The following is a 15,330-nucleotide window of genomic DNA, read 5'->3' as shown; positions in this document are numbered from 1 at the left end:
CTCCCCAGCCACAACTGGGTATGCTGTGCATGTTTTCTCTGCCTAAGGCTGTGTCTTGGGTTTCCCATGCAGGGGTGTGTGTGTGTGCGTGCGTGTGTGTGTGTGTATGTGAATGCATGTGCGTGTGTGTAGAGGTTGTCCCAGACTCCTCTCCTCTCCACCCACCACTTATTCTCTGGACAGGCTCTCTGGCTTTCTGGAATGGATGAGTTTCTTTCCCTGCCAGATAGGGATGGCCCAAGGTGGCCTCATTTGACTTCTCTGGACAGGCCTTCAGGCCCATCCCTCATTCCATGGCTTTCTCTCCTGGCTTTGAAAAGAGTTCTGAGCATAATATTCCAGGCAGCTCTTCTAAGAGCATAACATTGAATTATGCTTTCAAGCACAGAGGTATTTTCCTCTTTTTTTCCTGACATGAGTTCTGGGGCACTCATGGCTATTGCTAATTCTTCTTAATGCCCTGGCACCATAGAAACAAGTTATGGTCTAGGCTGTGCAAGCAGAGACCTGGCCTGCAGGGGCTTCTCAGGAGGGTAGGGAATTTTGAGCCCCTCTGACCACCCTGGCATTCATGTCTGCTTGTCCATGGCTGCCTTGGCTACCCCTCCTGGCCTCTGGTATAGTAGGGCAGAAGGGAGAAGCGTGGTTAACAATGTGGGCTTGGGAGCCAAATGGGCTGGATTTGTGTTTCAGCCTCTTCCTATTTCGTGACCTGGCAAACTACTTTAGCTCTCTACGCTTCTATTTCTGCAGCAGTAAAATGAGAATTTTAATAGTAATTACCTATGTCAGAGTATCAATGTAAGTAATAGAAAAAACAATGCACTTAGGTGCAGAGCCCAATACAGCAGGCCTCTCTGGCCCCATGACTGAGCTGGCCTCTTAGTTGGCCAATGTGGCCACGTTTAGGCCACTCCTGTCCCTTGTGTGGGAAAGGCATACCCCATCCTGGGAGCCCTCAGGGCCCAGTGCTGAGGGTCTTTGCAGTCCTCTCTACATCCCAGAAGGCTTTGTATTCCCAGAGTGACAGCAAAGACAGAAGAGCCCATTCCCCTTCTTCCTCTCCTTCCTTTTCCTTGGTTGGGGCTCAGTGGTCAGGGCTCAGGCAAGGCCTGGGTGACCTCCTTCTAGCTTGGGCTACCCTCTGGCCTTCTGATGGGGTGAGGCACACCTCCCTCCCAAAAATCACCCACCCCTGGAAACACACAGTGCTGGCCCCTCAGCTCTAAGGGTCCATCCTCCAGATGGCAGCCATAATTAATGCTTAGCCTGAGTCTTCATGAGAAAAGATGGCTTCATGAGAAAAGATGGTGTGGATGGCTAGGAACCAAAAAAGGGAACGTGACCTTTTTTTGGTGGGAGAGGAAGGCTGCGCCTGGTCCTCAACCACAAGGAGTATTGCTCTCCAGGGAGAGTTTGGAGAATAGAGTAGAGCCCACATTACTAGGGGGTGGGGCAAAGTCAGGGCAGGGAGTGGAAGGGACAAATGAAGGGGAGAAGTGGAAACACATATCTTAGTGTTTGGCATTTATAATGGATCCTGTAGTGATTTTTACTTTAAATTTAAGGGTCTTTAAAACTTATGCTGATCACTTCTTTGGTTTTGGAGGTCGTCTTGGTAAAGTGCAGTGTGTGTATTTTGGGTGCTCAAAGTGAAGCATAGCATAGGATACCCAGCATGAGCAAGGCCCTCATTAGCCGTCCAAGCCCGCATGGCTGCCGGGGAGGTGGGAACAGCAGGACAGAGCTATGGGAGAGTGACAGGGACCGAGTGCACACCCAAAGTCAAGCTTTACCTCTCAGGACACCTTCTCCCTGAGCCCCCTAGCCTGATGCCTTCCTCTCCAGGTAAGTTCCTTCCATTCCTCTCATCTCCTCTCACTTCTGGGAGCTCCTGGGCATTCCTGCTTCCAAATCCTTCATTATCTGTCACAGAACCACAGTGCTGTCCTCAGAGTCACTAAGAACACTCAGGCTATAGTGCCATTATCTGGTTGACAATTATCTTCCCCCCCCCATCAGTAGAGAAGCCTCATGAGAATGACATGTCTATTCCCTAGGGTCTAACATGGGGGTGCACATAGGTGGCCCTCAACCAATATTTGTGGAACCAATGGATGAATGATTTCAATGGATTGATGTCATATCTGTCTTTCCTCAGACTGGAAGCTACTTAAGAGAGGGCCTCTGTCTGCCACTACCATTGCTGTATTCCCAGCAGCAGTGGACTGTCCAGCAGTAGTGCTGGGGATATATCTTTGGGTCATTGGTTCCATGAAGTGAAACGAGCTCCGCCTGCTGGAGTGAATCAGCCTTGGCAGCAGGGGATGTGGGTGGGAAGGAGGTCTGTCTCCTTCTCCAGGAAAGTGGGCCAGCCCACCTGTGGGAAAGACACAAATAAAAGCTCTCAGGTGCATTGATCCTGAGCAGTCCCAGACAGCAGGATAAAAATAAGGCCACCTAATGCCGTACCAAGCATTTTATATAGATCATCTCATTTCATTCTCACGACAGACCCATGGAGTAGATGTGACGCACATCTCCCTATTACAGAACAGGAGACTCTGGAAGGTCACATGACTGGCCCTAGGCCACACAGGTAGCGGGCAACCGCACCACAGCCACATGACACCACCTCTCAGAGTGCTGAGGATATTCTAGATGCCAGCGATTACGGGAGCCAGGGAAGGAATCCGAACGTGGGTTGGCACAGAGGGGATGGGCCTGGAAAACCTGGACTTGTTCTGTTGTCAGTGGTGGCCCCTGAGAGTCAGGAGGCGTGGGCTGCAGTCCCAGCTCAGCTAGTTTACGTGTTGCCGGTGGTTCTCCCTTCCCTGGGCCTTGGTCTCCTCATCTGCATAATGGGATTGTGCTGGCAACCACTTCACAGGTTGGTGCTGAGGATTTAAAAGTCCAGCACACAGGCAGGGGATCACCATGCTGGAGGGAAGGTACTTCCAGGTAATAAGAGGAATAAAGTGCGGGGTGAAGGGAACACGGAAAACTTGAAACCCCAGGGCTGGAGGAGGGTGAAATAAAAACCTGTTGGGCAAAGACAGGCTCAAACCCCCATGAGTTGTCTGGGTGTCTGAGGGCTGGCTGCTGGAATCTCCCCAGAACCATCCCTCGGGGCTCTTTGCTGAGCTTCTCCAGAGCAGAATTGAGGTGTGAAGGAGCATGACCTCAGGCCAGCACACTGTACCATGCACACGAGACGTACGTTTCTTTGGTTTTATTATTACAAACACACCATGGCTCTGTCACAATAGGGAAATCTGAGCTCTACATGCTCTACGTACCATTTCTTTTCTACCTGGACAGGGCCCCATAAAAGCGTCCAAGCCATGTGTAGATGCGAGACACATTTGACAGAACAGTTCAACTCATAGCTTATAATGATGCCATTTCTCCAGCTGTGCAAGGGCTTTACAAAAACTGTGCCAGGACTTTCCATAAGGCTGGATTGCTTGATTCATGTTTTATGAGCCCCATAATACTGAAGCTCCTTTTCCAGGGACTTGGCATAGGCAATAAATTCCACATTTGTTATAGGTCCTTTCTGGAAGCGAATGTCAGGCAGTGACATCCAAGTTTCTGCATGCAGTGGGTTAACAGCCATGTTTAGAGGAACACAATTTAAAAAGTACATCTCTCTCCCTCCTCCCCCACCTGCACAAGGCTCACATCTCATTATGGTGCGGCCCATGTACATTGAAGTGTGATACTTGGTTTTGAAAACATTCAAACAGTCTCTGTGGAAATCTGAGAGAAATTGGCGGGGAGCTGCCGTGGTGCATTCCTCCTGTAGTCCCTTCATGCTAATGCTTCATCCTCTCTAATAACCTCTGATAGACAGGGGCTGAAAAAGAGACGTTTGTAACATCAAATAGGTGCAGATCTCCCCATGTCTGTCTAGGACACTGTCAGAATCTCAAGGACCGGGGCCAAGCAGCCTCCTTCTGCCATGCTCTCCTGCACATAGCAGGTGCTTTTTGGTTTGTGAACCTTCACTCTTACTCAAGGCCTGATGTTCTGGTTTTCTGTACCTATCAATTTGGAACTAGATCCTCATGATGGGCTCCTGCCAAGCCCTTTGCAATATTCCCAGACTCCCTAAACTGAAAACTCACATTAATCCTAAAAGGTTGTTACTCTTATTATCCCCATCTTACGGAGAAGGAAATGGGGTGTTCTGGGTCTGACCCCAAGTCACCCTGCTGTTCTGTCTCCAAAGGCCAGGCTTGCTTTACTGCACCATGATGTTCTTATCTACATACAGCAGATGGCAGGCTTGGGCTTGCTTGGGGGTAAGGCCTAAACAGGTCTGCAATGACTTCAAACCCAGATCAGACTTACCTAGTCGCACAGACCTCTGGGAAGCCTGAAAGAAAACACAAGGTGTCAGGTTTTCTAGTGAAAGTTATACCTGCACCTACTTATGATGATGGCTTTGCCTATTGCCACCCCTACTCAGAAAAAATGCTGGGGTGAGGAAGAGAAAGGGGAAGGTGGAACTTGTAGGCCCTGGGGAGTTCCTCAGGTGGCCTTGGCAGACATAAGTTGTGCAAGCCCCTATCAAGTGTGGCTTCAGGTGGACATTCCTAGGAGACCCCCAAGCCAGGCTCTCCCACTGAGACTACAGCCTAGAGTTGAGGGAGCTGGGGCTGCACAGGGGTGGCCTCAGGAGTAGGAGTTCAGGGCTAAGAATCCTTGTCGAGGGCACTAAGGAGACCCCTGTGTACAAAAGTGAAGTGACACGGTAAGCTCCAGGCCTCTGGGTTCAGGACCGCTCCCTGCAGCCTCTCCTCTTGAAGTGCAATCCTTCTGTAAGGCACCTCACATTCCCACGAAGCTCCACCTGACCCAAAGCAGCAAAAGAGCCAAGCAGGGCACTGAGCACTGGGCAAGCTGGGGAGCAGGAAAGGAAGCTCAGAAAGAGCCAGAGAGGGTTTGAGAGGGAGGTGAGGCTGGGGCAAGGAAGGGATGGCTCCACACACATAGCAAGCCCAGTATCCCTGTATCCAGAATCCACACAGTGCCCAGGAGAGCCCCAGCCTCACCCACGATGGGCAATGCCATGGACAGCAGAAAAGTGACCCAGAGGCCCGGGCTCAGGGCAGGCCTGGCCACTGTAAGATGAGCTTGGGATGGGCTGCCCTCTTGGGCAGATGGCTTCCAGAGTGTGTCTGTTCTCACCAGCAGTGACCTCCCCATGATCTGAGGCTCAGAGGCCTCTGTGTGAAAGTCTGTGCTTTGGCCCATGAAAGTCCAGGAGTTGCCTGGGTTCTTTACTCTGAATTTGACACAGGCTGGGGCTGAGGATGCCCCAGTGGGAGTGGGGAGAAGTTTTAAGAGAGCCCTGGGGAGCAGCCAAGGAAGACAGGGGCTGGAGAGGCTCCTCTATGGCCCAAACAGAGGACCTAAGGCTGCTCAGGCGAGGTGCAAATCTAGCAGGCATCTTACCCTGGAAAACGCTGATGCTTGTTTGAAGATCTCAAGCGCAGAGTCTGCAAGTTCATCCCCTCTTTCCTGTGGTCTGTTGGCTGAAGAGGAAAGAAAAGGCAGGTTTGACCAGAGAGAAACCAATAGCATGTTATTCATAACAACCATGACTGAGGGACACTGGTGGGCTTTCTGGCTCACATTTCCAAAGACATGTTTTCTCTATAATGTTTCATAACTCATGGTAGAACTTGGCCCATGGGGAGAGAGCACCAAGAAAGGTGAATGCACACATGAGGAGAGGCAGGATGGAGGTTCAACTGCACTGGAGGCAAGGAGCACACACTGATGTGAGATGCTGTAAGAGGAGTGCTGGGAATCGCGAGGACAGCATCCACATGAATACAGAAAACTGGGCTGTGTCCGAGGGGAGCTAACACAGCTGGGCAACTCCACAAAGAGCAATGCATCCTCACATTCCTTAGTGTGGTGCATTCAAAACCAACAGCTCCCAGTTCACTCTGCAATCAGTCACATAGGCACAGTTTAATTATCACAATTACGTGTTATTCTGATCATTGTTTGGAACAGTTTTTCTTCTCTCCACCAACTGCCACGTGGAGAGAAGGACTGATTGTAGAGCCAGTGGGGATGCGACACTTACCCGGAGGCTGCAGAACATTGGTGATGACATGGACCACGCCATTTGTGGCCATGATGTCAGGCTCAGCAACAGGCTCTTTGTTGACACTCACCACATTGTTTTTCTAAAGGAAAAACAGAGTAGTGGTTGAAAGTAGAGCACATTTATTTTATTCACTCAGCAAGTGTTTACTGAACACTTTTCATATGCCAGGTCCTGTGTAAGACTGGGGATACTCTGGTGAATGAAACAGTCCCTGCCCTTGACAGACCTTCAGTGTGGTGGATTAATTCAAATCTCCTGTGTGGATTTAGCACATTGCAATTTACATAATGCTCTTTTGTGTGATCCACTTAGTCCTCACAGCAGTGTATGATAAGGAGAGTAGATATTATTGTCCCATTCAACAGAAGAAGAGACTGAGACTGAAGACAGGAGAAGTGCCTCTTTTAAGCTAAGTAGGTGGAACAGCTGGAAATGGAAGCCAGGCTTCCTGCTCTGGGCAAAAGTCTCATTCCATTTTGCCTGGGTGCCTGACTTAAGATTTTCTCATAGGAGGCCCACCCAGGGCAAATCTATCTCAGCCCTTCCTGAAGGGTCCATGCGACAGACTCAAGAGGGTAGGAGGCACAGAAGCCTGTGACAGACAGGACCCCAGCATCTGAAACCAGGTATGAGGAGATTGTTGAGCGACCTGCTAAAGTCAAACAAGTCATGCCCATGTCTACCTCCCTACATGCACATCTTCCTACGCTCCTGGTGAGAAACTGGTGAGCAAAGGATGGCTGAAGACCAGGAGAAAGGAGCAGAGAGCAGAAGCCAGCCACACACTGAAGAGTGGTCCCTCCACAGAGGGGTCCGTGGCCTCTTCAGGTGCAGCCAGGGAGATTTCTGGAGCTCGGCTCGGTATCTGCTCTGGGGACAATCTTAGCGCAGTTCCAAAGTGGAATGTATATCATCAATGTGCAGAGCAAGGGGCTCACAGAGCAAGTGTCAGAACTCAAAAAGCCTCTTGGGATGGTCTGGTTCATGGTACAACTCAGTGAACCCCTGGGTTTAGGGGGGTGGGATGGGGTGAGTGTAGAGACTGATCTCTTCAGTCACGTTAGTTGCCTACCATCTCCTTAACAGAAGGAAGATCTAATAGCCTCTCTCAGATGCCAAATCAGATGCTCTATTCCCATGTAAATCTGGAAGTTCTTACTCATGTTAACTACGATCTCACTTGATTTCCCTGAAGACCCTCTTCACATTTCTCTTTTTCTTTGGATGAATTACACTCAGAAATTCGGGCTGCATCTTGAAGGTGTGTAATGCCATCCCGGGGGTGAGATATGTCCTGGAGCCCTGGTGGCAGGACACAGCCAGCCTTTGATTTGCAGGACACTTACCAAGCTGACTTCCAGCTTGTCGCCTTGGAGAGACTTTAGCCGCACCAGGGCCCCGATGCCTCCGCTAACCAGGATTTCATCACCAACGTGGTATTTCAGGATGTTGGCAAGTTCCTTGGCATCTCCTGCAGGTTACAGGAAAAGGAGATAGAGTTAATCCCAAGAATGGTAATTAGCCTGGTCAAGGAGGGCCCAGAGGAGAAGATATAAGTGGTCAGCCCTGAGAAGAAGAACTCCCTGCCCAGGGAATAAGCACTTATTAAGCTCCCAGTGTTACTCAATGTTGTGACCCACAGTCTGTCTAATGGTCAGAGGATACAAAACACATGTTCATGACCACAAATCTGCCCCTGCAGTCAGTGGGCTTCTGGGTTAAATATGCTCTCTGGGATGCTGGGCTCCCTGGCTGCTGAGAAGGAGTTAATCCATACTCCTCTGTGAGTATGACTCATGTTTCCATGAGATAAATATTTGCTTGGAAAGCTAGGGACCTTTCCAGCACCGGCATCTGGGACGTTTCATCATCAGCATGGCTCCCGACGGTTATAACACAGTAGTGCAATATTTACCCATTCTGCCCTCAAATGCTCATTCTGTTTGAGACGGCTGTTTCCTGAAGGGAGAACTTAAAAGAGTAGACAGCTGTACTGTGGAGGAGCCACGGAGCCGATGAGGTCAGGGCTGAGGGGGATATTCCCTCCGCAGCATCTCTCCTCGTCACGTCTCAGCATTCCTTTCAGCCCACATCAGTGTCTCCAGCAACTGGGGCAGGCACTGATTGCCCATAAAGGTGCACAGGCATTTCCCAAATTAAGTGTGGGAGGTCATTCCGAAAGTTTCCAGCTGCCCTCTCATCTCGGATACTCCCATTACCAGCCAAATGGCTAAATTTCCCCAGGGCTTATGAATAGCTATTTCCAGCATCTTGAAACTGAGAAGGGAGGAAGTTTTAATGTATTTTGGAGAGTTCACTTGGTTATTGACAAATGCACATGAGTGCCAGAGGACGGAGCCACTGGGTACCAACCAATTTTCAAACATCCATAACCCGGAGCTGACAAGGTTCCCCTTCCACAAAACACTGCCTGGAAGTGCAGAGCCACACTAACCCCTGGGGTGCATGGGATGTCCTTTCAATATCTCTAACACCTGGACCAACCTTTAACACCCTCTGTCCCCCAGGGGTGCCTCAGGCCAGGGGGAGGGTGTGTTAGGGAAGCTTTCTCCATCCCCCTCCTCAACTCCCACATAATTGAAAATGGAAAGAAAGCCAAGCCAGCTCGGGCCACCTGGGGAATATTCCATTCTTGCCGGACAGAGAGAGGTTGAGAAGTTTATGTTCAGAATGAACTTCTCCCCTCTCCTTAGGAATATACGTCAGCATCACAGACACAGGCATTCATTTAGCAATAAAGAAAATTAAACATGACACAAATTCACCTTGGAGCTGCCTGCAACCTGAACTTTCTATTCTGCTCGCAAGCAGGAAGGGAGGTGTAGACAATGTGGGCCCCAAGGTTTGTCAAGGTCCTTCCTCTTCCTCCTCCTTTTCCTCAGTCTCACCTTTCTGTGAGAGCGGAAGCATCTCTCACAGGCATGCAGCTGAGCTAACCACTGCAACTCCCAATCCCGCTCCACTTGCCCCCATCGTCATGGCTATTATTGACCAGGGCTGTGTGCCTGGCACTGTGTGTGGCATCCTATTTAATCCTCACAACACAGGCTACAAGATACTCTTACCTTCCTCATTTTTCTTAGCCACTTGTAACCACTAGATCCCCTCCCAAACATCCTCAGCTAGATCTCTCAGAGCCATGACTAACTTCTTGGGAAAGCTTTTGTCTGGAGGGATTGTCAGTGCAGGTAACTGGCTTCATTATCACTGTGCTCATAGGTCTCCAGCGGGAAACATGCCTCAGTGACTGGGCTGGTCGCAGCCACCCTCACTTCTTTTCTACTCCTCTCTGCCTGGCTTCTGCCCAGGAGACTGAGCTCTATAAACTGCATCAGTGGGCTCCCTCCTGCTCTTGCATCAGCCAACGAGAGATCCAGATGGCAACTAGAGAGAGGGAGGCTGGGGCGCTGAGTGACCCTCCTTGCATGGTTCTGACAGTGGCTGCACATGGCTCTGGCTGCTGTTCTGTGCCCTTGTCCAAGGCCCATGACCTCCCTGGTTCCTGCTCTAATCCTCCCATTCTCCCAGGCCTAGGGGTAGTAAAGGCTTCCCAGGGTTGCTAGTCCCTGGTTGGCCTCATTCTTTGCTAGTTCCTTTAATCTCGCCCACTGATCCACAAATAGTCCTATCATTAAACCCCTTCAAGCCAATCCCTAATGTGCCAACTGTTTGCTGCTGGGGCCCTGAGGGATCATTACTTTAGAAAAGTGGAGATGTGTACTTAAGTTGGTCTTTACCCAAGAGTCTGCTCCGTTCTCTTGGTGGCAGGGCTCGGAAGGCTTCATTTGTGGGAGCGAAGACTGTGTAGACTCCTTCCCGGTTGAGGGTCTCTGTCAGTCCTGCAGACTGGATGGCAGCTACCAGCATGCTGTAGATACACACACAGAAAATGTCATCTGTCCTGGGGGCCGAGAGGTATTTTCCTTAAATACTTCACCACTGGGGATAGTAGAGCCCAGACCGCTGGAATGCTCACACCTTGGTTTTCACACTCTCCCTATGTACAAAGAGGGAGTGATTCTAGGCTCCATCTCCTCTCCACCCAGCAAAAATGCTAAGCTCTGTTAAATGGCCAGAGGTCAGAGGCCACGGGAGAAAGGTGGAAAAGAAAGGACAGAGGTATGGCTGACCCAGAGACTAACTGAGCCTCCAGGGATATGATTCTGGGAGGGCAGAGGGGTGTGGTCTCCAGGCCCTTGTGCAGGTGGCTGAAGTCAGTGACAGGGAAACATTCAATGTGACAGCACTGCGAGGTGAATGAGCAAGTCAGAAATGGAGATAGCAGGGCAAGAAAACAAACTCACAAGGGTGCTTCAGTTGCAATAAACAGATACTGCACAGAGAGTGAGAGACTCATCATGCCCTGTAAACTATGTGCTCTCGGCTCACTTGGAGCTTTACAATGAGCGAGTGATGTTTTCCTTGCACTTCAGTCATAAAAATGTAGTCCCCCCTCCCTGCTTCCCACGCATGTGAGGATTACACTCTCAGAAGTAACCCTTCTTCCTAATGTAAGCTTTCAAGGCGACCCTTCCCTTTTCCCCATCCCAAGTCTGGAAGGTCACAGCAGTGCACCACTAGTGTTAATTGAATCCCTAAGGTAGAAGAAAGCTTGATAAGTAGCTGGGGCCCCACATCCCACTCCAGCATGACCACTGGGCAGAAGCCCTACCTGGGGATGGAACTAATTACCTAAAGCGATTGTCTCCCTTCAGGACATCCATGACAGTCCCCATTGGGGGGGTCAGCACCCGGTCCATTGTGAACAGGGTCCCGTACCTCCCTCTCTTGTCGTGGGCCGCGATGCAGCTGTTCTCAATGCACAGGCTCTGCACAGAAGAGGGACAGAGAAAGAAAGGACTGATTATCCTCCCACAAGGGGCCTCCTGATTTGTTCAGAGCATGTAGCAGGGTCATCATCCATGAAGATGAAGGAGTATATATTGGGGTGGGTTATTAAGGCTGGGATAAAATGATGTATTTTCTCAATAAATGGTCTTCCTTAAGGAAAGAATGGCTAGAGAGGCCCCAACAAAGTTACAGAGGCCCCATAATGAGAATATCAGTTACACATGAGGTCCATTGACAATGTTCAAATAAATAGATTGAACCCATTTATTTATTTGTTTAACAGATGATAGCCATCTTTAGTCAAATGGTGCTGATGGATCCCAGGCAAGAGCTGTGTTGAGTTGTACTTCCTATTTGATTTCCAGGGTAACTGTTGGGTTTGAAAACAAAGAAGACACAGCAGAAGAAAGAAGGCATCTTTTGGACTAAGGAGGGCTGTATTTTAGTTTAGGGGGCTTCTCTTCTCATAAGCTCAGAAGGAGTCCGAACTCCATCCCTCCTCCTAGATGTTCATTCCTAAATTCAAGAAGGACTTGTTCCTTCACAATAAAGGTTGGATAATTGTGTGGTTTATTCTCAAAGGCCTCCAGAAAAAGAGATTCCAGTCCTTCTGCAGGATCTCATTTTGGTATCAATACTTTTCCAGAAATTATTTCCTTCCTTTTCAGCAACCAGTCCTCATGCAAACTCCTGCTTATTGAGGACATTTTTTTTACACTAATAGAAGTCCCACAATATGGAGCTTCTGAGGAGCATGACTTAGGACCCAGAACTTACATTACGATAAACAAAAACTCTCAGTTTTTTGCCGCCCAGAGTTTCTAGGGTCTGTCCATGGTACAGATACTTAGAGGCCAGCTGGTCTTTAATTACGTGGTTCCGAAGCAAATTCCTTGTATGGGCATCAATTGGAGGGGTTCCATCTGCAAGAAAAGGTGTGGTTAAGTCCAGAGAGATGTGCTCCTGCAATGAAGAGAGTGATGAGAGATAAATACAGTGAAAAAGCCTGTCTGTCCTTGAGTTTGGAAACAGGGATTGAGAAACCAAGTGGAACTGCCAATATTCCTTAACATCTGGTATCTTCTATGGAGAAATAAAGAAGATCCAGATAATCAAGGGTGTTTGGGGTTTTGCCCTAAAAGGGAAGGGCAGGCACACATACAACCTGGCCCCCTTCTCTGCCTTCCTGTGGCTGCAGCTCAGCTGTACCCTCACTCTGACCTCTTGACTATACATTGGCAAGTGACTCTGCAAATAGAAAGGCAAGGGAATGCTCTGCTCTCCCAGATGTCAAATCTTGAGTTCTGAGGAATGGCTCCCCAAAGGCATTCTCTGTGCTGCCTAATGAAACAACAGAGCCTCTGAAGTTTCTGCTGAAGTCACATCTGCTTTTAGTTGAGCTGAGTGGAAGTTCTAATGTCCCATGGGGTGCTGTAAATCGGAGAGTGTTGTAGAGGTGACAGGAGTGGGGAAGCTGCCTCCAGGGACAAACCAACGGGGATGTCTTCCCCATGTTACCTTTGAATACAGAATTCAGGGGAGCCAGGAGGGTCAACCGCTCACTTCCAGAGAGATGAGTGCCGAGGCCGGCTTGTCTGAAAAGGTCAATGGCTGTGGACACATCAGACTCTGCAGCCAATTCAAATAGTGTCTTGGCTACAAGGAAGGAGAAAGTGGGTTCAAAAGTTAAAAATGCTGTTTTCATTTATCATTCATCCACCCCAGGGCATGACATACATCAGCAGGAATGTCATCTCGTGAGTCAACAACCCCTCTAAACACTGCTGGGGCCCAGCGGGCTCATGTCATCAGGGGAACAGTCGCCTAGAAAATCTAACCAGTCAGGAGGAGAGGGAGGAGAGGTGAGCTCAGTTAGGCAGAGATCAGCCGCTGTCCCAGGCCCTGTGGGCTGCTTGGTCAGGGCACATTCTAACACTGGGGAGAAAGACAGTCTGTGTGATGGCTTCTGCGGTGTAGATAAGGCCAGCAACCACACCCATAGAAACATTTTATTTTTTCCTATGAGATTTCTTCACTCATGGACAGATCTCACTGGAAGACTAGAGTGGGGTTAGGATTCTGAATGAAACACAAGCCAAAGTCCATTCAGTCATTCTAACTGGGTCAGTGACCATGGGACAGCTTGGGCACTAGTGAAAAAGCACATGCTCTGAGGTCAGCAAATGGCCCTCTTTGCCCATCCACAGCAGGCAGATCTTCTGAAAGGCCTCTGCAATTGTATCTGTCCCCAGACCCCTTCAATGCTCCCCACGGCCTCTCCACTGCACTTGCATGCCTGAAGCTCAAGATGCATCAGTCTGGTCACAACCCACACATTTGCAGTGGCCGAGAGGCTGTGAGCTGAGTCCAGGCAGGGAAGTCGCCCAAAGATCCCTGAATTTCCCCACCCCCGCCACAAGAGATGGCAGAAGGGATGGTAGGCCAGGCAGGGCCAAGACCCTGGAGGCCTGGCCTACCTGAGTCTGGAATGAGTAGCTCATCAATGTAGTGGATCACCCCATTGGTGGCCAGGATGTCTTTATTGGAGATGATCGCCTTCCCATTGATGGTGAGCATGTCCCCACTGCAGCCCACCTCCAGTGTCGTGCCCTCTAGGGTCTCCAAGGACAGCCCCGCAACGATGGCTTCGGCACACATAGCTGACTTCAGGATGTGGTTATTCAGCAGGTCTGGGGGCCAAACAGACTCAGGTCAAGTCAGAATCCACTCCAGCATGACCTCAGGGGCTGCTTGCAGCCTGCCCACGCTGTGAGGATCCCGTTCTCTCAGATGAGGACCCTCAGATGAGGCTGGGGCACCACAGGGCCCAGATCCTCCTCGCCTCCTGCCTGCTGTCCTAGAAAACCAGCTGGGGCTCTGTGGTCAGACTGCCTGCTTTGAATCCCATGGCCACTTTCCAGCTGTGGGACCCTGGGTAAGTCATTTAGCCTCTTTGAACCTCAACTTCCTCATCAGTCAAGTAGACATAAGAATTGCGTTCATCTCCTAGGGCTGCTGTAGGGTTGACATGAAATTCTGAACGTAAAGCACTCAGCACAGTGCCTGACAACAGAGTAAATGCTCAACAAATGTTAGTGATTAGCTTATTTGTAGCTGAACTTCAGGGATACAAGAAAAACTCAAGAGAGCCTACCATGGGATTTTAGAAATCCACTGACCTTTATAAAAATGTAAACTGTAGTAGGAAAAAATGACAAGTGTACACATGACATGCTCTGAGGTCAGCAAATGGCCCTCTTTGCCCAAGGGTAAAAAAAAAAAAAAACAACTTCATTTGTTCAGGTTTCTGTTCATTTAGCCCAAGGGTCCACTAGCTGCCAGGATATATCTTAAGGTTTGGTGATCAGTAAGACACGGCCTTTGCCATCCCATTCACCATACCCATAAATAATAAGTATGTCATTTATTTGCTTGTCCAAGTGCTACGTTAGGGGGCAGGGCAGGGCTGAGGCCCGAGGGGGACTCCCGACCCATCATGACTTCTGCTGGCCTCCATTGCCTCGGAGAGCCCAGACAGGCTGGACAGAGGCGAATGTAAGGACCAGTCAAGGAGGAAGAGCCCCTCCCCACCCCAGGCTGAGCAGGTGGCCTGGACTGCTGCTCACCAAGGCCACCGAGGCTCTTTGTCCCACATTCTCACCACGGAGGCAAGTTTCAATCTGATCCCCGAGTGTGGGAACCAAAACCACACTGTCATGGGCAGGAGGAAGCTCTGAGGCCCTGCAAGGCATCGGGCTGCTGCAGACGAGTTGATGGCCTTGAAAGCCGGTGCTGGCCACATTCAGCCAGAGGGAAAGAAAAACGGTGAGAGGGCCTATGGGAATGAGGCCTTGGGGACTGAGCTTCTCAGAGAAGGAAGGTGAAATCCGGGGTGTGGTAGAGGAACCTGCCAGGGCCACTTGGAGGGTGAGCAGGGCCAGGGCTGGAAACCAGTCTTCAAACGGGACATACCACTAGCCCTGGCTGCTTCTTGCCTGCCTGCCTGCCTGCCAACCTGCTGGTAACAGCAGGAGACTGTTGGGTGTGGGGCAAGGACCTCTTCCTTCCAGTCTGCAGCCACGGCACCAAACAGAGTGTCCTCGCTCTGAACCAGCCAGTTATTGATTAGGAAAAGGCAGATTTGCAAAAGGGAGGAAGTAGGGGCTTTTTTTTCTTATAATTTATAATAAGGAGTTCTTTTTTTTTTTCTTTTGAGAGAGTCTAGCTTTGCTGCCCAGGCTGGAGTAGTGGCACGATCTGGGCTTATTGCAACTTCTGCCTCCCAGGTTCAAGTGATTCTCCTACCCCAGCCTCCTGAGTAGCTGGGA

General features: G+C 49.9%; 1 protein-coding gene across 3 annotated transcripts in view; it reads right to left on the bottom strand.

Moving 5' to 3' along the window:
• Positions 1-3,220: 3,220 nt before the first annotated feature.
• TGFBI (transforming growth factor beta induced) overlaps positions 3,221-15,330 on the bottom strand; it is a 34,265-nt gene continuing 22,155 nt past the window's right edge. Inside the window, exons 8-17 of one of the 3 annotated variants that reach the window (XR_003119974.1) lie at positions 13,480-13,692; positions 12,521-12,658; positions 11,780-11,925; positions 10,844-10,980; positions 9,889-10,019; positions 7,473-7,601; positions 6,103-6,209; positions 5,464-5,543; positions 4,357-4,381; positions 3,221-3,859 (exon numbers count right to left, since the gene is read on the bottom strand). Coding sequence is in view for 1 of the 3 variants with exons in the window: in XM_025389265.1 (XP_025245050.1) it covers positions 3,819-3,859; positions 4,357-4,381; positions 5,464-5,543; positions 6,107-6,209; positions 7,477-7,601; positions 9,889-10,019; positions 10,844-10,980; positions 11,780-11,925; positions 12,521-12,658; positions 13,480-13,692 (1,139 nt within the window). In the remaining 2 variants the exon portion in view is untranslated. The remainder of the gene's footprint in view (positions 3,860-4,356; positions 4,382-5,463; positions 5,544-6,102; positions 6,210-7,472; positions 7,602-9,888; positions 10,020-10,843; positions 10,981-11,779; positions 11,926-12,520; positions 12,659-13,479; positions 13,693-15,330) is intronic. The other 2 variants (XR_003119973.1, XM_025389265.1) reach the window with 2 other exon arrangements.

The sequence above is a fragment of the Theropithecus gelada genome, chromosome 6 (assembly GCF_003255815.1).
Source record: "Theropithecus gelada isolate Dixy chromosome 6, Tgel_1.0, whole genome shotgun sequence".
NCBI classification, from domain to species: Eukaryota; Metazoa; Chordata; class Mammalia; order Primates; family Cercopithecidae; genus Theropithecus; species Theropithecus gelada.
The sequence above is the reverse complement of the archived record's forward strand: the minus strand, read 5'-3'. Positions and strand labels throughout refer to the sequence as shown.